General features: G+C 52.9%; 1 protein-coding gene and 1 pseudogene across 1 annotated transcript; one reads left to right on the top strand and one right to left on the bottom strand.

Annotated features, from left to right (window-relative positions):
* Positions 1-4,079: 4,079 nt before the first annotated feature.
* Positions 4,080-5,968, bottom strand: LOC102395330 (annotated as a pseudogene).
* Positions 5,969-18,142: 12,174 nt separating this feature from the next.
* Positions 18,143-19,729, top strand: ACTRT2 (actin related protein T2). The gene has a single exon (XM_006042681.4). The coding sequence runs from the start codon at positions 18,525-18,527 to the stop codon at positions 19,656-19,658; it is 1,134 nt and encodes a 377-aa protein (XP_006042743.1). The 5' UTR covers positions 18,143-18,524; the 3' UTR covers positions 19,659-19,729.
* Positions 19,730-22,611: the final 2,882 nt, after the last annotated feature.

The following is a 22,611-nucleotide window of genomic DNA, read 5'->3' on the forward strand; positions in this document are numbered from 1 at the left end:
CAGGGAAATGGTTTCATGGAACCAACCGGCCACCTAGCGGCTGGTTGGCACCTTTGGGGGATATTGTGATGTCATGACAGAAATTTATGGTGAGTCCCTGATACTGAGAGCTAGACACACAGTAATAGTATTAATAGAATCACACCAGCCTTAGTGAGAAGTCCAGACGGTTGCTTCAAAATCTATGGTCATGACTACTTCATCCATGAGTCCAATGTCCTTAACAGATATGGCTGAGGCCAGAGGCTGCCTGAGGACTGGCCAAGCTGCCCTGCCCACCAGGTTGCTTGTGGCCCGGGTGGACATTGCCATCTGACTGTGCTGTCCTCAGCAGTCCATCCACGTGCCTCTTCCCCAGGATTGCTCATCCCTCATCTTCTTGTTTGTTTCCTCCTAGTCTTCCAAGAGACTTGAGAAGCTGGTCACCACTGCCTACAAGTGTGTTTGGATCCTCACCTGGGCCATGTCTGTCTCTACCCAAAGCTCTGCCCGTTAGGAAGTTCCCCTCACCATGTCCTCAAGGGCCACCTCCACGTGGAGCAGTGCCACAGCTGGGGTCCCTCTACAGCTGGTGCTGTGCTATGAGATGTGGTGTGTCCCCAAATTCAAGTGTGGATGTCCAATACGATGGTATTAGGAGGTGGAGCCCCAGCGAGGTGACTAGGTTTAGATGAGGTCGTGAGGGTGGGGCCTCGGGAAGGGATTAGTGCCCTGATAAGAGGAAGAGGAGACCAGGGCACTCATCCCCTCTCTCTTTCTTTCTCTCCTTTCTGCCCTCCCTCCAAACGCATCTGCTGTATGGGGATATACAGCAAGGAGGCAGCCTAGACCGATTCAGACAAGTGATTAAGGAGGCGTCTGACCCAGAAATCCCACCTCAAGGACTTTTTTTAAGAAGATTTTTTGATGTGGACCATTTTTAAAGTCTTTATTCAATCTGTTACCACATTGCTTCTGTTTGATGCTTTGCTTTTTCAGCCTGGAGGCACGTGGGATCTTAGCTCCCCAACCAGGGATTGAACTTGAACCCCCTGAGTTGGAAGGCAAAGTCTTAACCACTGGACCACCAAGAAGTCCTGGTGCATCAAGGATTTGATTGTAAGGAGCAGATGACACTCCTGTGCAAAGATATGTGTGCAAGAACATCCACTGCAGCACCATCTCCATGGGAAGTTATCTGCTCCTAGGAGCCCAAGCTAATGACCAAATTTAATTCAGAAAACCTCACCTCTACTGGGCTCCTGGGAGGCAAGAGTGAATCAGGCTAGCAATCATGTGGGGTCCTGCTGCTTGGCTCCCTTGTAACTGACTCTCCAGTGGGGAGAGAACCCCAGCAAGCCCATAAACCCTGCCCCCTGTCTACAGTGTGGGGTATAAGCCAGGGTGCTGGGGCCACTTGACAAAGCTGTAGGCCAGTGGCTGTTGCAGATGGGGTCCCCTGGCCTCTCTGTGGGGGTTATGGCTTTCCTTGGAGCCTCCTCCTTCAGAAGCCCAGGCCACCTGGCCACGTTTTGAGGACAGGACCCTCCCTGACTGTGGGTGCACAGAGAAGGGGCTGAAGGCTAGGGGACCTGAGCTCTGGGGCTCCTGGCTGCTCCAGCCCAGTCCAGCCCTGACCCGAAGGCCTGGCTGCCCATCCCCGCCCCTCATCCACTGGTGTTAGATGTGGGCCTTCCTCTGACTTAAATACACCAGATCAGGGCTGATGGGGAAACACCCTGAATTTGAGATCCAGTGTCTATGGTGAGCAGAGAACTGGGAGGGCCAAGTCCTTCCTTCCCCAGGCCTCTGCCTACCCTGCCCCTTGTGCTGCTCCCTTGCCATGCTGGAACGTTCTGCAGCCAGGCCCCCATGGCACCCTCTGCCTAGCCTTTGGGGTCTCAGCTCAGTGGGGACATCCCTGACCACCTGTCCCTCTGCCCAGTCTGTCCCCAACTGTTTCCTATTCTTCATAGCACATACCCGGCTCTGACACCACCCGGAAAAGTATGCGTTACCTCGCCCCTGCCGACCCCACCACCCACTGAGTGTCCCCAGCAAACTCAGCCAGGCACTCGGTACATGCCAAGGTGGGGCCAAGGTGGGGACCCCGGGCTCATCCACACTAAACTTTTGAAACATCATCCTCAAAGATTTGGCCCCTGAAGGACACAGGAAGGAGCAGCGCAAACCATCGCTCTCCCTGCAGCATGGCAGACTCTGTTCCAGGTTACTGGCACCCGCCAGGCTCCCATGGCTCTCTGTCTGGCTGTTTCAGGCTAAGGGAGCTGCTGCTGATAACTTGGGAACGTGGTGATAAGGGCCGAGCATGGGTAACGCTTACCTCCCAGCTCTTGTGAGAACCGCGGGTACACTGGGGCTGTGTCAAATGTCTACTGTGGGGTTTCCAGGGGTCCCTCTCCTGGGAGTCTGGGCAGACAGGCGGGGTGTGGGGGATGGGCAGTTTCCATTTTTAGGATGAATTCCCTTCTGGAAAGCTGCAGGCACGTCTTTGGCATGGATGCCCAGCCAGGCTCGCCGAAGCTCACATTCCCCCTTCGCCTGCCTCCTTAGGCCGAGATGGGGAGGGCTCTTGCACCCAGAGTTGCTCCACGTTTGGGGCTCCTTTGAGGAAAACACCAGCCAGACCGGCTGTGAACATGCCCACCCCAGGGAGCTTAGGACTCTGAACCCATCAATGCCTGTGAGCTGGGCACAGGCAGGTGGGGCAGCCAGGTTTGCGGACACAAATTCAAGACGCCCAGTTAAATTTGAACTTCAGATAAACCAGAGAAAATGCCTTCTGCAGGCAGGTCCTACACATGCAGCAACCCACCTCTGATAATAGGCTATGGTCAGAAAACCTGCACACGGACGCACCCCTGATTCACCAGCCATGTTAGACAGTGCCGGACGGGCTGCTCAGGAGTGGTCCTGGCAGGTGGGGCCCCAGACAGCACTGTCCACAGACCTCCATGCCCTAGCGGGCAGGCCTACATGGCCATGGCCAGCCTGGCAGCCACCAGCTGCACGTGGCTACTGCTCAGTGGCCTGGGGCCCTGCGAGTGTGGGCAGACATGGTCACAGGAGGCTGTGGCCCCCTTGCTGGACAGTGTGGTGGAGGTAGGGAACCAGGAGGCCCCTTTGAGTCTCTGGGAGTTCGGAGGAAATTCTCTCCAAACTGGAGAGATGAGGCACCCCAACCATGAGGAGCCCAAGGAAGGCAAGCGTGGGGAGCAGGGTGAGCCAAGGGAGAGGTGAGGGAGGGAAGGCAGAGTCAGCTGGTCTCTGGACACGGTCTGGACACAGTCTGGGTGGGGATTTATTCAGACTGAAGGACGGAAGCGGTGACGACACCAGCTGATCCTTCCCGGTCTCGGGCAGTAGGTCTGGCCAGGTGCTCACTGTGTCCATCAGCCGGGCTATGTTTCCTGAGCAGTAAGGCGGTTATCAGCCCTGAGGGAGGTGGGCAGACAAAGCACCAGAGAAGGGGGCTGGGCCTGCAGTTTTCTCTGTGTTGGATTAGGAAACCCCAGGTAGTTTGAGCCCAACCCCACCTACTCATCACCAAGACCTCAGACCTGCAACCCTGGCTCTGCCCAGAGAGGCAGCTCCTGAGCACCCTGGAAGGTCTCCCCGCACCCCCCGCACCTTTTTTTTTTTTTGAGCATGTCTTTGAATTTTATTGAAAATTGACATGGACATTAGAAGGATATCAAGCTAAACAGTGCTGGGTTTGGGTTATTTCTCCTGGCAAAAAAAGCCCCAGAGGAGCGATGACTGGTCACATTTCTGAGCAAAAAGAACAAAGGAGAAAAAAGGAAGAATGAACCAGATTCTGGAAAACATGCAAAGAGGCTCTCTCAAGAGACACGGGACAGTAGAATGGCAATGGTTGTAGGGCTATATGGGGATGGGCACACTCAAATGGTATTTCAATGCAAGTTAAACCAATGAATTCAGGGCAGATTCATCAACATCAAAGCTCTGCCTCCAGGTCCCACATTGAGCAGAAACCTCTCCCAAAACCCCAACTGGCCTTGGAAGGCTGAATGGAGTAATTTTGCTCTCACTAAGCTTAAACTCCCCCATCTCTCCTTTCCTCATCTCTTCTTTCCTTTCTCCACCTGAATGTCAGTAGATCCACTCACCCCACTTGCTGGAGGGGTCTGCAGAAAGTCTGTGAATGCTGAAGAAGATATGAATGTTGCTTGACTTTCTCATCCATATTTAGAAATGTTTAGTAGTGGCTGTAGACAATCAACCCATTGAACTGGAGAATTGGTGTTTGAAAGGAAAAACAGAAAACTCACATGAAAAACTTGCAAGCAATACTTTCACACCCACAGCTGAGCGCTCCTGCCTCAGTCACTTACACTTGGGTGAGTCATCCTGCAGTTGTCTCTCTGAGGTTACATTGGGTCCATTCTCCAGCTCGGATGGATCTTTCCCTGCCTTGTTAGATTAGGATAAGTCACTTCCATTTAAAATCCCATGTAAGTTGGGAGAGAGCTTCTTGCCTGGACACATGAACACTTGTTAAGAGTGTGTGTGTGTGTGTGTGTGCATGCACACGTGCATGCGTGCACAATTTGGAGGGAGAAGGTGTTGGTTGGTTTCTGGTTTGAGACAATATGGAACCCTAACTCTTCTATAATGGTAGTCTTCTCCTTTAGACTTAGTGTAGCTGCTGAAGACAAGATTATTAAAAGTTTTTCTTCTCTTTGTCTCTTTTCAGAGTCTGTGAGCCTCCAACCTGGGAGCCCTGGAACTGGAGCAGCTCAGCTGCCATTTTCCTCTGTTTGAAAGCGTCCACTTTGTCATCCAGGGATTTCTTTTTATCCTCCAGCTTCTTCTTCTCACCCTGGTGTAGTTTCTTCAGATGGTCAAGCTTCTAATGCAGCTCTGTCTCTGCCTTATTAAGTTCAGCTTCTTTCTCTTTGACTCTCTGGACGAAAATCTTTCTTATCTCTTCTTTTTTTTTGGAGCTCCTCTAGCAACGCATTCCTTTTGGCCTCATACGTCTCCTATAAACTGAACGGTTTGCTGTCAGGGTCGGTGTCCTTGAAGCCCATGTCCTCCAGCTTACAGCCGCGGTACAGCTCACAGTGTGGGCCGGGGGTCTGCTCCTGGAGATCCTCCATGTTGCCTCAGATCGGCATATCCTGCAACTTCACAAAGTCACAGTGGGCTTCATTTTCAACGTGCACCATGCCCCAGGGATACCGCCACACTTTCATCATCTTCTTACCTATCTTCCATTCTTTCGTGCTGCCCATGACAGCAAATGGCAGGTGGGCATTCACGGTTCTGTTGATCTCTGCTGCTGACTTGTCATCTGTAGGGAACTGGTAGATCTGGATTCCATTGCTGACAAGCTTGCTGGTGATTTTGATTTTGAACTTGGTTAGCTCACTCTTAGAAATGGCATCTGATTTGATGATGACGGGGATGATGTTCCCCTTACTGTCCAGCTTCTTCATAGTCACTCAGTCCAGAGACTTCAAGGAATGACCCAAGGGGACGATGAAGTACAAGCAGGCATGGATGCAAGAGTCATGGTAGGTGTTCAGTACCCTGCAGATCCTCAGCTCCTCCTACAGGTAGGCCTCAAACTGGGCATCGATGAATTCCACGATGGACTCATAGCTGTCCTCCTTGTTGATCTGGTCCCCGAAGCCCACTGTGTTAACAATTGTCAGCTTTAGCCCCATGTTGCTCTCTTGAAGGTTATAGGTATTGGACCGGAGCTGGACACCCGGCCGTGTGTGTGTGGCTGGCTCCCCCCTGACCTTGGTGTTGAACAGGGTGTCCATGAGGGTGGACTTGCCCAAACCTGTCTCTCCCATGCACAGGATGTTGAAGCAGAAGCCCTGGCTGACTGACTTATTCACCAGCTGGTTGGGCAAGCTGTCAAACCCCACATGTGTAGCCAGGGGACCATTCGGCAACCTTCACCCACCTGGCGAACTATATCAGTCACTGCCATTGCTCCTGCATCTGCCAGGGCTGCCATGGACGCCGCCACAATGAGAGCTAGAGCACAGGAAACAGCCAGGGTCTCCCTCTTGATGGGCCCATAATGTTTATTTCTACAAAAATCTTGTCTGAGCCCCTGGCAGCCTAGATCTGTGTGGCTGGTTGCCTAGAGTCTGACACTCCTGGGAGACAGTGAGATGTGACGTGGGACTGAGATGGGTTGGGGGGACCATCTCCCTCTCCTGAGAGTGCCTCCAAGATGCTCCAGGGCCTCTACCACCCAAGCCAGAGATGAATTCTGACAGGAGAGGATGCCTTTTGGGTACCTTTTAAGAGAAGGTCCCATAGATTCTCTTAAAAAGAAAAAGAAAGGTAAGTCAGGACTGGGGAAATGGGTCATTTTAGAAAGGCAAGCTGGTGAGTGTTTTGTCCCCATGACATTCTGAGACTGTGGGAAAGCTGCTGAGAAGTGTGTCCATTGGCTCTGGGCACCTGCAGCCACTTCCAAACAGCTCCTGGAAAGATTGTAGCTTACGTATGGGATGCTTTTTGTCACCAGTCATGACACCTGTGTTTGTGTGCTCAGTCATGTTCGATTCCATGCGACCCCTTGGACTGTAGTCCTCCAGGTTCTCTGTCCACAGGATTTCCCAGGCAAGAATACTGGAGTGGGTTGCCATTTCCTCCTCCAGGGGATCTTCCCGACCTAGGTATCGAACCAGCATCTCTTGCGTCTCCTGCATTGGCACCTGTGTTTATGTAACGCCAACAGACGGAGCCGTGTTGTAACTACACAATGCTACACAACTCAGACCTCTGACGTCATCCTGTGAATCTTCCCCCGATGTTGTAACAAAACACCAAAATGTGGGGGCAGGGGCTTAAAATAACAGAAATCTGCTCTCTCACAGTCTGGAGGCTGGAATTCTGAATCCAGCTGTGGTCAGGGCTGGGTACTTCTGGGGGCTCTGAGGGACTACCTGCCTCAGGCTTTTCCTAGCATCTGGTGGGGCCACAGACCTCAGCTTGTAGACATGTCACCCCTGCTTCGGTGATCATGCGTCTCTCCCTGTGTGTCTCTGGTTTTCCTTCTTCCTGGGACATCAGTCATTGGAATTCTGGTCCATTCTAACCCAAGATGATCTGACTGCTTCTGCGGAGAGCCTGTTTCCAAACAGTCATATTCTGAGGCTCTGGGTGGCCTTGAATCTTGGGCCGACACTGACACAATGCAGTGTTTGCACATCCTTCAGAACTGAGCCTGGATTCTCTGGCCAGTCTCAGCCACCCATCCAGTCTCTTGGGATCATCTCCTGGTGGCCCTGGCTGTCTTCCTGATGTGTGGATGAGGCCGGATGGGGGTGATGCGGAATGGGGGCTCCCTCCTCAGATGGGCCTCAGCCTCCTACCATGACAGGGACCATGCTATGGGGCCCCAGAAGATTCTCAGGGGTGGCGTGGGGGACCGCGTGTGCATCAGGATGCTTCCATCTAGAAATCTGAGCTGTGGGGAGGGACGAGCATCGTCAGAGAAGGGGCTTGTGAGGAAGCAACCTCGCCGTGGACAAAAATCCTTTCACCTGGAGTCAAAACTCCAGGAGAGGATAAATCGTGCTCCCCCCTTGTCTGGCTTCAGCACCGATGCCACTTATAGTATGAAAAATGCTGGTGAGAGGGCTGGAAGCAGCACATGGTAAAAAGGTTAGTCCCAAACTTCGGGCTCCAGCCTGTCACCCTGCCCCCACCCGGAACACAAAGCCTTTTCTTTCTCCAGCTGGAAATGCGCACGGCCCATGAATGCAAAGAGCTCTTTCAACATTAGATTTTAAATTATTTGAATTAAATCTGGGATCCTTCCGGGCCCTGTGCGCTCCGGGTTATTTATCACTGGCTAAATGCAGAGGTCTGCCGGGCCTCTCCAGGGACGGCCCCCACTTAGACGCTGCCTCTGAAATGTTATAAACTATTTAAAACCGAAAGCTTGGCTGTGTCCGGCTGGCGGGGCGCGCACAGAGCCTGCTCTTCCGAGCTCTTCGGGAAAACTAGCGACTCACCACTCTGCACACTTGTTCATTTGCTCTGCTTTTCCTCTGGGTAATCACTTTAATACACTTGAAAATAAACCTTGTCCCCACTGAGTCAGGGTGATTTTTTTCCCCCTATTTAGCAAACATTGATTTTTTTTTTTTCTCCCCCCTGGTGTCCTGCTTGCATGAAGCTAACAAGCCTCCTTTGTTCCCGCGCCCCGGCCCCGCCCCCGCCACCCCCACCGCCACCCCCACCGCCCCAGATCTCTCTATTGGTGGTTCCAGCAGGGCACCGGCAGGGGGCGAGAGACCCCTTGTCTGAGGGCCACGTGGGAGAGGGGGTGCCAGGCAGCTCAGAGACTCCAGGGTCAGGAAGCAGGGGGTGGGGTGGGGTGTGGAGGGAAAGATGTCACCCTAGGTCTCGCAGGATGTCCTAGATCAGGAAGGAGCATTCTGAAGCAACAAGAAGCAGCCGTGTCAGTGTTTTACATAAGCTATGCTGCCAGGGAAGGGTCCAGAAGAGGCTGTGCCCAGCTGGGGTGTTCCTGCTGGTTGACCTGTGTCCCCCGCTCTCCCAAAACAGCCATGCACTGTTTTCCATTAAACTTCATTAGTGCCCTGAGTGGCCAGCAGAAGGCAGCATCTCTGCTGAGCTGAGTGGGTCTGCACTGGCAGCTGGTGACCTTCCCTCCAGTCCTGGTGCTCTGGTCGATGCCCAGGACGGCAGCCTCCAAGATGGCCCTCAATGACCCCTTCTCCAGGCACCCCTCCTTGCTCTGCCCTGGGCTGACTCACTCTGACCAATAGGAACAGCAGGGGTCGTGATGAGACATTATCCCGAGATCAGCTTAAAGAGGATGATTCCGTCCTGGGTGCCCACCCCCAACTGCTTCACTAAGAGAAGCCAGCTGATGTGTCATGAGGCTTCTTGGGAGGGGGCCCAGGTGATAGTCTGAGGCCCGCTGACGACTACATGGTGAACTGGGAGCTGGAGCCCTTCTCACCTCCCCATCCACCGTTCAGATGTGACCACAGCCTTGCCGGTGGCTGAATGGCCATGTGATGAGGGCCCAAGCCATGGCTCCGGGTGAGCCACGCCCAGATTCCAGCCCCTGGAGCTGCGAGGCAAGACCCGTCTGTTGTGAAAGGCCTTCGGGTGTGGCCCTTTGTCCCTGCAGCTCCAGGAGACTGCATGGCAGGAGCTGCCGGTCTAACCATGCCCCTGCCTCTGATTTTCCACGTGGCAGCTTTACAGCACCTAGACAGGAGAGCGACGCTTTAGGACTCGCACCGTTGTCCTTCAAAAATGGTGCCTCAGGACTTGTCCTTTTCTTCTAGGTGGTTCATTGTATTGACACAGAATTGCTGCAGTAGTAGTAGTGTCTTATGAGCCTTTGTATTTCTGTGGTGTCAGTTGTAACTTTTTTTTCATTTCTAATTTTATTGGTTTGAGTCTTTTCCCAAATGCCCATCAAGAGCTGAATGAATGGTTAAAGAAGATGTGGTATATACACAATGGAATATTACTCAGCCATTGAAAAGAATGAAATAATATGCTTTGCAGCAACATGGAAGGACCTAGACATTGTCACACTAAGTGAAGTCAATCAGTCAGAGAAAGACAAATACCGAATGACATCCCTTATGCTGCTGCTACTGCTGCTGCTAAGTCGCTTCAGTCGTATCCGACTCTGTGTGACCCCATAGACGGCAGCCCACCAGGCTCCCCCGTCCCTGGGATTCTCCAGGCAAGAACACTGGAGTGGGTTGCCATTTCCTTCTCCAATGCATGAAAGTGAAAAGTGAAAGTGAAGTCGTTCAGTCGTGTCCAACCCTCAGCGACCCATGGACTGCGGCCTTCCAGGCTCCTCCATCCATGGGATTTTCCAGGCAACAGTACTGGAGTGGGGTGCCATTGCCTTCTCTTATATGTGGAATCTAAAAATATGATATGAATGAACTTATTTACAAAACATAAACAGACTCACAGACCCAGCAAACAAACTTATGGTTACCATTTGGGATAGGTGGGGGGATAAACCAGGTGTTTGGGATTAGCATAGACACACTACTATATATAAAATAGATAATCATCAAGGACCTGCTTTAGAGCACAGAGAACCCTATTCAATATTCTGTAATAACCTACAGTGGAAAAGAATGTATGTACATGTGTAACCGAATCACTGTGCTGTACACCCGAAACTAACACAACATGGTAAATCAACTCTATTCCAACAGAAAATAAAAATTAAATCTAAAAAACGGGGCTTCCGACCCTGGCAGCTCCCCCCCCACATTGTAAACACGTGCAGTCTTCCCTGTGTGGTTCCAAGTTAGCGTCCAATCCTCGACCACACCACGGGGATGGAGAGGAGTATGTGGGGAACGACTGAGACTTCATTTGTGATAGTTTTTTTTAAAATCTGAAAAATGTCAATATCTGAAAAACTCGTAAATGGGAAAGCCTCGTTAGAGATCGTTTGGAGGAATTCGGTCAGTCGGATGACAGGTCACTAAGCAGCACTGAGAAGGTCAAGGCCATGCTCCTCAGGCTTGGGGACAAGGGCACAACACTCCCTGGGGAGGGCAGAATGGTGTGTGTGGTGGCATCTGTTTTGCAGAAAAAGCCTGTTTCTGGGTGTTTCCAGGTGCACTTGTGCCTGGAGAGCATCTGGAAGATTTTGACCTAGCAGTGACTGTAGCCACATTTGGAGAAGCACCTGGATTGGCAGGGGTGGGTCCTTCCCAGGGGGCTCAGCAATAAAGAATCAGCCTGCCAGTTCAGGAGATGCAGGAGACGTGGATTCAATCCCTGGATGGGGAAGGAATTGGCAACCCACTCCAGTATATTTCCACTGCAGGAAATTCCATGGACAGAAGAGCCTGGCGGGTTACAGTCCATGGGGTTGCAAAGATTCAGCTATGACTGAGCACACACATCATCACTTCACATCTTGGGGGGGAATGTGAAGAGGGGTCTTCCTCTGTCACTTTACAATGTCTGTCGCCTCAATGCTTCCATCAGTGGCCTGTTACCTTTGGAGCAAAGCCAAAAGAATAAAAGCAAAAGGAACAGTGCACACGACGAGGCCATCACTCTCCTACCCCAGCCGAAGGAGCCTCTTGGGCTTGCCAAGCCGACCAGAGGCTGGTTCCAGGGCTACCTCTGGTCTGCTCACCTCTGCTGCTTCTAATGGTTGCAGGACCATGGCCCCCTCCAAGCATATGCATTATCTGGAAGGGGACACGTTGGGGTCTTGAGGTTTCCAAGTCCAGGAGGAGAGGGGACTGCTCTGCCTGAAAGCCTGTCTGTGGTTCCTCTGGAAGTGGGTGAGCCTCCTGGCTGCCCCAGCCCCCTCTACTGCTGTCCTCCTCTCTGACTGCCTCCTCCTCCCTCTTCCCCTCTCCCCTCTGGCCTCCTGGGCAGAGACTCCTTCATCTCAGCACATCCAGGCCTCTCTCTCACCCTCCTCTGTCCAGGATGGAGGCAACTCCGACCTGCCCTGTAGTGAGGTGAACCTGCCAGAAGGCTGTGAGGGCTGAGTCGCTGATGGCTTAGGCCCCAGTGACCTTGCCCACATAGCAACACTCCTGCTCCCTTCTGTGGACAGGACGGCCCCTACTATTGGCTTAATGTGTCCCCCCAGTGCCTATGTGGAAGCTCTGACTCCTAGTGCAATGGTATTTGGAGGCGGAGCCTTTGGGAGGCAGTTAGGGTGAGGTAAGGTCAAGAAGGTGGGGACCCAGGATGGATTAGCGCCCTTAGAAGAACAGGAAGAGACCCCAGAGTCAGCCTTCTCGGTCCCGTGGAGATACAGCAGGAGCCCGGGAAGCTGGACCCTTCTTGGGGTCTTGGACCCCAAGATCTTGGACGTCCAACCTCCAGGCTGTGAGGAGTAGATGTCTGCTGTGGGAGCTGTCCAGCCTGGGGTATTCAGTCATGACCGCCGAGCTGTGAGGACAGCACAGCTCCCCCGCCCTTACCCTGCCCAGGTGGCAGTGCTGGGTCTCTGGACCACCCTGGTCTACGCCAGGAAGGCCAGCAAACCCGTGTCCACACTCCTGAGATGTGGGCTTGGGCCACTCAGCATTTCGGATGGCCAACACGCAACTGAGACCCCTATCAGGAAAGGTTGCCTTCCAGATCTGCTGAGATCCGTGGGTTCCTTGAAGAGCCCTGGATCTGCTGTAGAGGGGTGCTGTCCTGCTGGATCCAGAACCTTGGTCCCTAAAACCTCAGTCTTGGAGTTCCAGCCTCTCTGTGTCTCCTGCCAGGTGGGGACTGGTCCCCTCCTGCTGGCCACAGAGGTACATGTCCTCTGAGGCTGTGATTGGTTTCAGGGCATCAGCAGTCTAGACACTTACAAGGCTAGATGGGCCAGCTGGTCACAGTGCGACCCAAGGTTCACTGCCCGCCAGCCACAGGTCTCCACCATGCTCAGAGTAAATGTGGAGATAATGCAGCCAGATGGTAAACTCTCCACCCAACACTCCCATCTACATGAAGAGGCCAGTTGTTACTTTGGAAGGACATGATAAGGGACCTGTCACAGCAGCAAACAGGAGGTGACAATGGGGTTGAGTAGGGAGAAGATTAGAAAGGAGAGTGGGAGAAGTGCAGATGTCGGGGGCCAGGGTTGGAGTGCAGGGTAGGGGGACTAGGGTGCAGGAGGCCAGCAGCCAGAGCAGTTCTCCCCTGCCACCTCCTGCTCCTGCAACTAGCGGTGGCTGAAGTCCCAGGGTCTTGCCTGTCTTCCAGGTGGGGACCCCAGACTACCTGGCCCCTTGGAGCCTCCGGAGAAATGATGATGGTGCTGGGCCAGGAGCACCAGCAGGAGACTGTGGTCACATAAGGCGCCTCTGTGGGGGATCTGACCAGGCTGACCTCCACTGAAGAGTCTGGAGGCCGGTTCTGACCCTCAGGGAGCCTGCTGCTGGCTCTGCCCTGGCGGGGGGCAGGTGTTCTGGAGACCCCACCTAGAAGGGGAGGGGAGCTGCCCCAGGTGAAGTCTGAGGTCCCTCCACATTCTCCCATCACCACTGCCCACCTCTACCTAGATGAGTGATGAATGAGGAAAGCCCTTGCCCTTGGAGCTGTGGACACACCCACAAGGTCTCACTATGACTGGTGATGAGTGATCAATCTCAGATATTCTCCCATAGCCCTGGGGCGCTTGGCTCCTGAGCCAACAGCACCCCTAGTTCAACGCATGACCAAGAGCTCCTGAAATACGAGAGAAACCCCACCACCCAAGAGCCTTTCATGGGCTCCGGATGTGGGGGCTCTGCTTGGCCCCTCCCCAGGGCTCTGATGAAAGCTGCTGGGTTGGCCTGAGCAGTTGTGGCCAGGGAAAGTGAGGCAGGCAGGGTGGGAGGGACGGAAGCCTACGGGTCCCAGCGGGGAAGCACGGACCCCACAGAAGCAGCTCTGCGAGAACTCCAGCACACTGGCAGGATGCGGAGGATACGGACCCCACAGGACAGTCAGACAAGGCATTATGTGAGAAAGAGGGCAGTCGGACATAGATACAGCTCATCCTCCTTGGATTTTGAAATAGAAAAATCCCAAGGAGCATTCTAAGATATGAGCAAAGTGGGGTCACTTGTACTTAAACTCTGCTTTGCAATGCTTTTCTTGTGTTTCCCAAAATTTCTGTCCATCCATCCATCCCTCCACCCACCCACCTATCCATCATCTACCTAACCATCCATCCCATTTCAAGATTTAAAAAAAATTTTAAATGCTCAGGACCAGGGTTCCATAAAAGTGAAGGGCAAAAAGCAGAAAGAGTTAGTCACTCAGTCGTGTCCGACTGTTTGCAACCCCATGGACTGTAGCCTACCAGGCTTCTCCGTCCATGGGCTTTCCCAGGCAAAACACTGGAGAGAGTGGGTTGCCATTTCCCTCTCCAGGGGATCTTCCTGACCCAGGGACAAAAAGCAGTGGTGGGGGTAATTGGTGGTCTGGCCCCAGACTTCCTCTCCCCTAAACAGATCTGCCTCACTTGACACTTAGTGGGGTCTCCACTAAGCCATGCTGAGCCGTGGACAGCCCCGCCGAAGGCTGCTTTAGGGTCCTCAGAGCATGTCAGCTCGGTGCCAGTTCCTTCTTATGCCCCACCAACACTGGCTTTCACTAGTGTCATGTGACTGACATCCAGTCCAGGTTAATGAGCCAGCCTCATGGGAGTCTGAGAGAGGAGTGATCTAGGGTGTTGCTCCTTTCCCAGCTGGCTTGAAGAGAACAATAGAGCAGATAGGACTCCTGGGTGCCATGCTGAAGCTCAAAGGTCACCAAGAAAGGAGGTGGACAGCAAGACTGGATGCACAGCTCAACTACTAAGAAAGGGAAGGTGGGTGGGAGGGCAGGAGGGAGGGGAGAAGGGAAGATAATTAAGCAGGAGACTGGGTGGATGAACGGACGGAGTTGGTGAATGAGTGTGTGGGTGGGTGAAAGGGTTGGTGGGTAGATGGATGGTGGATGGGGTAGGTGAATGGATAGATGGATGGAAGAGTAGATGGTGAATTGGATGAATGGGTGGGTGAGTGGGTAGATGGATGGATAAATGGATGAATGGGTAGGTGAGTGGGTGAATGGATGGATGGGTGGGTGGGTGGATAGATGGATGGATGGATGGTGGATAGAAACCTGGATGGGTGGATAGGTGATATAATTTCCATCTAAGAGATTCAAAGGGACTAGTCTCCCAGGAAGAGTGCCTGGGTCTCTGGGCTCCTCTGGGAATGCCTGGGACAGAGCAGTGGAAGAGAAGTCATCCTTGGGCAGGGGGCTGTACTCCCACAAGCTCCCTCCAACACATCCACCATTCTCTTTCTTGCATAAGCAGTGACTGTCTTGCCATCTACAGAGTCCTCCTGTTCCTTCAGGCTGGCAGCTGACCCTGGTCCAGACCTTCAGCAAGCAGGGTCTGGCCACCAGATGTCAGCCAGCTCTAATGAGCTCAGTCTGCTGGTCACTAATTGGCTAAGACTCTGGGCACTGGTGGCAGAAGGAATGAGGGATGGCAGGACAGACGGAGCCCTGGCCCAGGGCTCAGCTGGCCTAGGCTCAGTAGCCAGAGCAGTGAGCAGCAGGGTGCCCAGCAGATCCAGGGTTAGCCATTCCCAAGGTCTAATGCCTGGCAACTGCCCAAGGCTGCCCAGTTGCCATCCAACTCCCATTGAGGGCATGGGCCATGTGGGGGCTGGGGGGATGCTGCTGGGTGTGACCACTGGGGCAGAAACCAGACCAAGCTTTCCTTCACATGATGGAAGTGTGCTCTGCAGAGTCACCATGGTGTGAGCCTTGCCTCATGGAGGGAGATGGAGTCATGGCCGGTTCTCCTGTAAACTCAGTCAAGTGATTTATGAGGCATGGCTGGCACGGGTTGGGGACAGGGCAGCCCTGGACAGAGGCTTCTGACTGGAGCTGGAAGAGGGGCACCATCTGGGATTAGTATCAAACACAACCCCACAGTGACTGCTCAGAGCATCGCAGCCACCGAAGGGGCTGAGATAGCTGCGGCCATCCATGAGGACACATGCACTGAGATACCCACGGCCCCTCCCTGACGTCCAGACCAGGTGGCTGGAGGGATGGGCGGCAGACAGGAAGGAGGGAGGAGGGCTGGATGGAGCCTTCTGGGCACCTGGGCAGCATGAGCTGGAATTTCTGCCCGGAGGGGAGCTTGAAACCAGCAGAGCATCACGTAGCTCACAAACCCACCGGTTTTCCCAGTGACCACATGGTGTCACCCCCCCCAGAGAGTAGCCTGCTTCTTGGCAGTGGGGTCTTCCTGCCTCTCTCCAGGTGATGGACAATCTGTCAGCAGGTCAGACACTTTCAACGGTGGAGACAGAAACCTTCCCAGAGCCTGGGACCGCTGAAATAGCACACCCAGGAGTGCGACAGGGGAGCTGAGTTCCTGCTGTGGTCCTTTCAGCCACATGCAGAGGCGAGTACTGCAGGGGTCCACTCTGCAAGGCATGTGGCCCCCAGTGGTCATGACCATCATGGGTGGTCAGGAGTGAGAGAGTCTCAGATCCAGGGCGGAGGGCTGTTTGACTCTCAAGCCCAGCGGGGCGGGGTGGGGGAGTGAAAACATTTAGGAAGCGGGGTCCTGGATCTCCTTAGACAGCTTCTCTTGGAGACACGGCCTCGATGGCCAACCCAGCCTTCACAGCCTCACAGGGTCTGAGTTTGTCCGGGATGGGCAGGTTGATGGAGGGATGGAGCACTGCCCACTACAGGTCTGGCAATGGTGGGAGGACCTGGACCTGCCAGGCAGGCCATCGTGCACACTGGGCCTTTGGAGATGGTGGGGGCAGTGCGGTGTGTGTCTGTGGATCTGAACCGGGGCACTGGCCTGTGCATTGCTATGCATCATGCTGTGTCATGTGACCTCAGAACACCACCACCCAGCTGGTCAGTCCAAGCTCTCATGAGCATTTGTCCTCCCTGGCTCTGTTCCCCCACAAATGCCCACACTCCCGCCAGCCCTGGGCCCCCAGGACACAGCTCAGCCTTGACATTTGACCTCTGCACCTATCATGCTTATATCACCACCCATGTGGGCCACTTTTAGGGCCAAAATCTAGAAATCTTGAGGTCACACTCCTGATTCAGCGTGGAGTGTTTGGCAACAATGGGAAAATTCTAGCAAAGCCTGAGAACCTGAGTGCACTGGGCTTTGTGACGCAAGCAGGCTAGAATCCCCAAGACACTGCATTCTCTGACCATCCCCAGCCCAGCAGCCTCCAGGCACACAGGCTCCCTCAACGTCAGAGCCTGCATCTTTGAGGTCCCCACAGTTCTGGGCTGTGTGGCTGGGGGCAGGGCACCACCCACCATCAACCCCGCGTGCATGTGATTCTGTCCTCAGGGGAGAATCTCAGTGACACTAAGTCTCTACTGATCCCTCCCAGGCTCAGCACTGGGGCGCCCACAAAGCTGATCTACACAATACGTCTACAGCACACACCCACACCGTGCATCAACACTACGTGACTAGCACCTATTCCCTTTTTGCTGGTGGCGGTGGGGGGAGGTGCTTCCTTTATGGCTCAGCTGGTAAAGAATCCTCCTGCAATGTGGGGGACCTGGGTTCAATCCCTGGGTTGGGAAGACCCCTGGAGAAGGGAAAGGCTACCCACTCCTGTATTCTGGCCTGGAGAATTCCACGGACTGTATAGTCCATGGGGTCACGAAGAGTCGGAAGTGACTGAGCGACTTTCACTTTCACTTAGAAGGGTCAGCGAGACACATAGAGAGGGCCACCCATGGAGGTGGGGGTCTGGAAGGGTGGTGGTCCCCTGAGAGAGCATTCATGAAGGGGAAGGAGCTTGCAGAGGGGAGGGGGGTGGTGATTGTGGAAGTGACAGAATGTCAAGTCAGCAACCTGTTCACCAAGACTGGCTCCACCCTTGTCAAGAAAAAGTCAACCCTGGGTCCCAGGTCTGTGCTCCCTTCCAGATTGTTCTCCCAGCTGGAACCAGCCCAGGGTGTGAGCTTGGGGCTTTGGGAGCAGGTGGCCCCCATCCAGCCCCTCATGGGCTTGGCTAAACCTGCAGCCTTGCCAGCCTCGATGACCTGGTCACTTCTGACCATGCTTCAGTGGGCTTGGCCAACTGTGTCACAGACCAGTAACAGAGATGTCCCAGGCTTTGATCAGGGCTGCCCCGCCATGAAACCTCAGACATCTGTCTTCACAGGTCATTGGGTTCCCAACATCTCGACCACTGGATATTGTTTGTGACAGTGCTTCTGGGGCTGCAGAGGGCAAGGAGGGGCCCTGACATCAAACTAGAGCAGGGACACATGTGCCTGGAGAGAGAGCTATTAGGCCCAGAGGCCTCTGCTTAGCAGCTACCCTGTGAGACAGGGTCAGGGCTCATGGGGCAAAGAAAAGAGAAATCTCCAAGAGCTTCCTGGAAGAGTCTGAATTCCAAAAGGACATCTGAGTGCCTGTGGTATTGGAGCCTTGGGCATTGCCCCTCCCACCTGGACCTGTGCCAGGTGCTTGGTCATCCCCTTTAGCAAAGTGGGTGTCTGTCACCCTCCAGACAGCAGCTCCTGCCAGACAGAGGGCCAGAGACACCAGTTTCATGGGCTGGCCCTGGCTGGGCTGCTCCACCGGCTCTAAGGCCAGCGGCTCGCAGACCCGCAGGAATGGCTAGCCTTCCTGTCCGGAGTCTCACCAGTTGGGGCAGGGGAGGTGTGTGCAGAGACTCTGGGCCCCCACCCCCAAAGGCCCTCTGATGTTGGCCGAGGACAATCGTTACCTTGGCTGGATTGTTACATATAGGCCGTCATCTCTGAAAAGGCCTCAGCAGCCAGGCTTCCTGAGAGGAGAGTAGCTCTGCGAGGTGGAGATGGAGAGTTCTTGGGAACCGGCTGTCTGCTAGCCCTGCCTGGGAGACACCCCAAGACTGTGGAATCCTGTGCCTCGAAACTTCTAGAGGAGCCTCGTATGTCACAAAGTGGCCTGAGGGGCTTCCAGCTTATTTGGGGGGAGCGCAGACGAGGATGCTGCAGGCATGTTTGACCCGCACATATTAGACTGCCCAGCAGTGATTTTCGACAATGGATCCGGGCTTTGCAAGGCAGGACTGTCTGGAGAGATTGGCCCCCGCCACGTTGTCAGCTCCATCGTGGGACACCCCAAGTTTAAGACGCCTTTGACGGGGGCCAACCAGAAGAAGTACTTTGTGGGGGAAGAGGCCTTGCACAGGCATGAGGTCCTTCAGCTGCACTACCCCATCGAGCGTGGCCTGATCACAGGCTGGGAAGACATGGAGAAGCTCTGGAAGCACCTGTTCGAGTGGGAGCTGGGAGTCAAGGCCAATGACCAGCCGGTGCTCATGACAGAGCCCTCGCTGAACCCCAGGGAGACCCGGGAGAAGATGGCCGAGGTGATGTTCGAGAGCTTCAACGTGCCCGCCTTCTACTTGTCGGACCAGGCCGTGCTGGCCCTCTATGCCTCGGCCTGCGTCACAGGCCTGGTGGTGGACAGCGGGGACGGGGTCACCTGCACTGTCCCCATCTTCGAGGGCTACTCCCTGCCCCACGCTGTCACTAAGCTCTATGTGGCGGGGAGGGACATCACAGAGCAGCTCACCCGGCTGCTGCTGGCCAGCGGGAGGACCTTCCCGTGTGTGCTGGACAAAGCCCTGGTGGACGACATCAAGGAGAAGCTGTGTTATGTGGCCCTGGAGCCGGATAAAGAGCTGTGCCGGAGGCCGGAGGAGGTCCTCCGTGAGTACAAGCTGCCTGACGGCAACATCGTTCCCATCGGGGACCAGCTGTACCAGGCGCCCGAGGCCCTGTTCTCGCCTGAGAAGCTGGGCATCCAGAACCCGGGCCTGTCCAAGATGGTCTCCTGCAGCATCACCAAATGTGACGCCGACATCCAGAAAACCCTCTACGGGGAGATTGTGCTGTCCGGCGGCACCACGCTCTTCCAGGGGCTGGACGACCGGCTTCTGAGGGAGCTGGAACAGCTGGCCTCCAAGGGGACCCCCATTAAGATCACGGCACCGCCTGACCGCTGGTTCTCCACGTGGATTGGTGCCTCCATCGTCACTTCTCTGAGCAGCTTCAAGCAGATGTGGGTCACCTCTGCGGACTTCAAGGAGTTTGGGACATCTGTGATTCAGAGAAGATGCTTCTGAGGGGCCCCGAGTCCAGGGCAGCCCTATAGGTGGCACGTGAGTTCACTGTGTGGCATCCTTAGGATGTTCAATAAAAGACGATGGTGCAGTGTTTGGCCGTGTCAGGCTTGGTTCATTCTCGGGGCACCAGAAAAATTTCTGACCCTGGTGGGGAATCTCTTTTCAGTAGTTCCATCCCCTGGCCCCCTTTCTCCTGAGAAAGCCCTGTGTTATGAGTTGAGTGTCCTTATGTAGAGTTTGTGCCCAAACCAAGGGCCCAGGGCTCCTGCCCAGAACCTGGAAGCTGCATTTTAAACATGTGTCTTAGGTCTGTCGGGGCTGAGAAGGGAAACGAGCAGGAATGTTGTGCTGTTCTGAGGTCACAAAATCCTCCTCTGAGATAGCACCACAGGGTTTACACTCTGCCTAAGCCCGGGACGGGCAGCTGAGTGAGGTGGAAACCCTTGCCTGGGTGGAAGGATTCAGGAAGGAGCAGAAATTGCCATCAGTTTACGGCTCTGTGAGGGTCCTCCTCCCAGTGGCAGTTTAAGGATCACTGGTTGATTTTTGTGATGTTTCTATTTGTTTTTACTTTCAAAGATGTTTATAGCATTTTGGGGGGGTAAATACTAGAGACAGAGTTAATGGCCATCAATAAAATCTCATTTGAATAAATTATGCATAGAAGGAATTTTTTTTCCACATTGATGGTGTGGAACTCTCTCAAAATGTTATTGGGAGAAAAGTAGAAAATAATAGAGATATCTTTATAAAATGAATTCCCCCCTTTTTGATAAAGAAAGCCATAATACTTTAGCATATATACCTGAGCAGGTTAGTATGTACAGGCATAAGTAAATACGTGTTTTCTGGGGTTATAAGCACATGGGGAAAAGAATGAAGGGCAGATACCATGTGCTGGTTGGGAAAGGAAGGAATGAAGGGTAGTAGAGCAGGAGAGGAAATCTTTCCTTTAGGAAATTTTACTAAAGAAATTCTGCTTGAATGAAAGAAACCCATTTATCTAAATTGTGTGTGTTTGTGTATTTAATGTTTGCCTGGTATATCTTTTCCCATCCGTTTACCTTCAGATTACCTAAGTCATATTTGAAATGTGCATACAGTGTATCGGAAGATAGCACATAGTTGGATTGTGTCTGACTCTTTGTGACCCCATAGACTTTAGCCCACCAGGCTCCTCTGTCCATGGAATTCTCCAGGCAAGAATACTGGAGTGGGTAGCCATTCCCTTCTTCAGGGGATCTTCCCAACCCAGGGATAGAACCCAGGTCTCCCACATTGAAGGCAGATTCTTTATCGTCTGAGTCACCAGGGAATCCCACTTTTAAAAATCCACCAATATCTGTAGTTTTTTTTAAAATAATAATTGGTATATGTAGATGTTATATGTAGATGGTTTACATTTAAGGTCCACCTTAAGTCTGCTGTTTCATCGTTTTGTTTCCTCTTTATTTTTTTCTTACCTTTGAAACCATGTCCCATAGGGTTGAAAGAAACACGGCTGGCAGAAATTCTTGAGCTTGTCTTAGAGCTTGTTAAAAACCTCTCTGCTTTCAGCCTGTCTTCACTTAATTATTACATTGCAGATTGCATGCCCTCCAAGCTTCAGGTAGCCCAAACTAGAAGATATTTGCCCTAGTTGTTTGCCAGGAGCTTTGAGTCAGCTGCGTCTAATTCAAGGTTGAGCCAGCTAAGACTTGTTGGGACCACTGACCCTAAAACTAGGCCTGAGTGGGTGTCCTACAAAGAACTTTTTGACATCAGAGGGCCAATACCTCCCAGTCATATCCTAAGCACTGATATTTTCGAATATGCATCCCATGGGGAAGCAGGTAACTCAGATACACCTGCACAGAGCTCTGGTTACAACTTTTCCAGGCACCTTTCCTCACATGTAAGACCACCCCACTTCTTTATCCCACAGATATCTCAAGCCCCTGGCCTTTGTGTGGGGGAGGAATCTGAGACTGGTTCTCCCATCTCCTCATTTGGCTGCCTTGTGAATAAACCCTTTCTTGGTTGCAAACTTCAGCATCTCTGCATTTGACTTGCTGTTAATTGGGCAAATGATCCTGCTTCAGTAACCCCTTCTTGCAAGTTACTTGAACGTTTTTGGGGGATTCCATCTTGATTTATTCCATATTTATTTATGGCTTTGTATTGATTTTTTGGTGGTTGCTCTGAGTAAACACCACCCCCTCCCGGTATTACATTTTACTCCTCTTGGAGTAAAGTGTATTTAGGTCTCCTTATCCACCCAACTTTTAAATAGAATTGTTTTTTCTTCAACCATCAAAGTGAAAGTGGTTGCTCAGTCGTGTCCGACTCTGCGACCCCATGGACTGTAGCCTACCAGGCGCCTCTGTCCATGGGATTTTCCAGGCAATAGTACTGGAATGGATTGCCATTTCCTTCTCCAGGGGATCTTCCCAACCCAGGGATCGAACCTGGGTCTCCCGCATTATAGACAGACGCTTTACCATATAAGCCACCATCAAATGATTCCAGAAATTCAAGAGAATAGTCTAATATGATTACTGTTATTTTTACCCAATCCCACATTTTTTTGCCCTTTCTGGAGTTTCAAGCCATTCTTCGTAGGAACTTCCCTTAGCAGTTCTTTTAGGGTAGGTTTGCTAGCAACAAATTCTCTTAGTTTGCCAACATTTGAGAGTGTCTTTACTTCCCCATCATCCCTAAAGGACATTTTCGCTGGATATAGAATTCACAGTTAGCCATTTTCTTTCAGCACTTGAAAAATATGGTGCTGGTTCATTCTCCATCACCTCTGTGGGTTTCAGATCAGAAATCTTATTATTTGATTGGTGTTTTCCTTCAGGTAATGCATCATTTTTCTCTGGCTGCTTTCAAGAGTTTTTTCATTATCTTCAGTTTTCAGGAGTTTAGTTGCGGTGTGTTTTGGCATGGGCTTCTTTGGATTTATCCTGTTGTT

The sequence above is a fragment of the Bubalus bubalis genome, chromosome 5, assembly GCF_019923935.1.
Source record: "Bubalus bubalis isolate 160015118507 breed Murrah chromosome 5, NDDB_SH_1, whole genome shotgun sequence".
Lineage (NCBI taxonomy): Eukaryota > Metazoa > Chordata > Mammalia > Artiodactyla > Bovidae > Bubalus > Bubalus bubalis.

Bases quoted from the DNA above. Each gene is read 5' to 3' on its own strand.
- ACTRT2 (XM_006042681.4), top strand. From the start codon at position 18,525: ATGTTTGACCCGCACATATTAGACTGCCCAGCAGTGATTTTCGACAAT.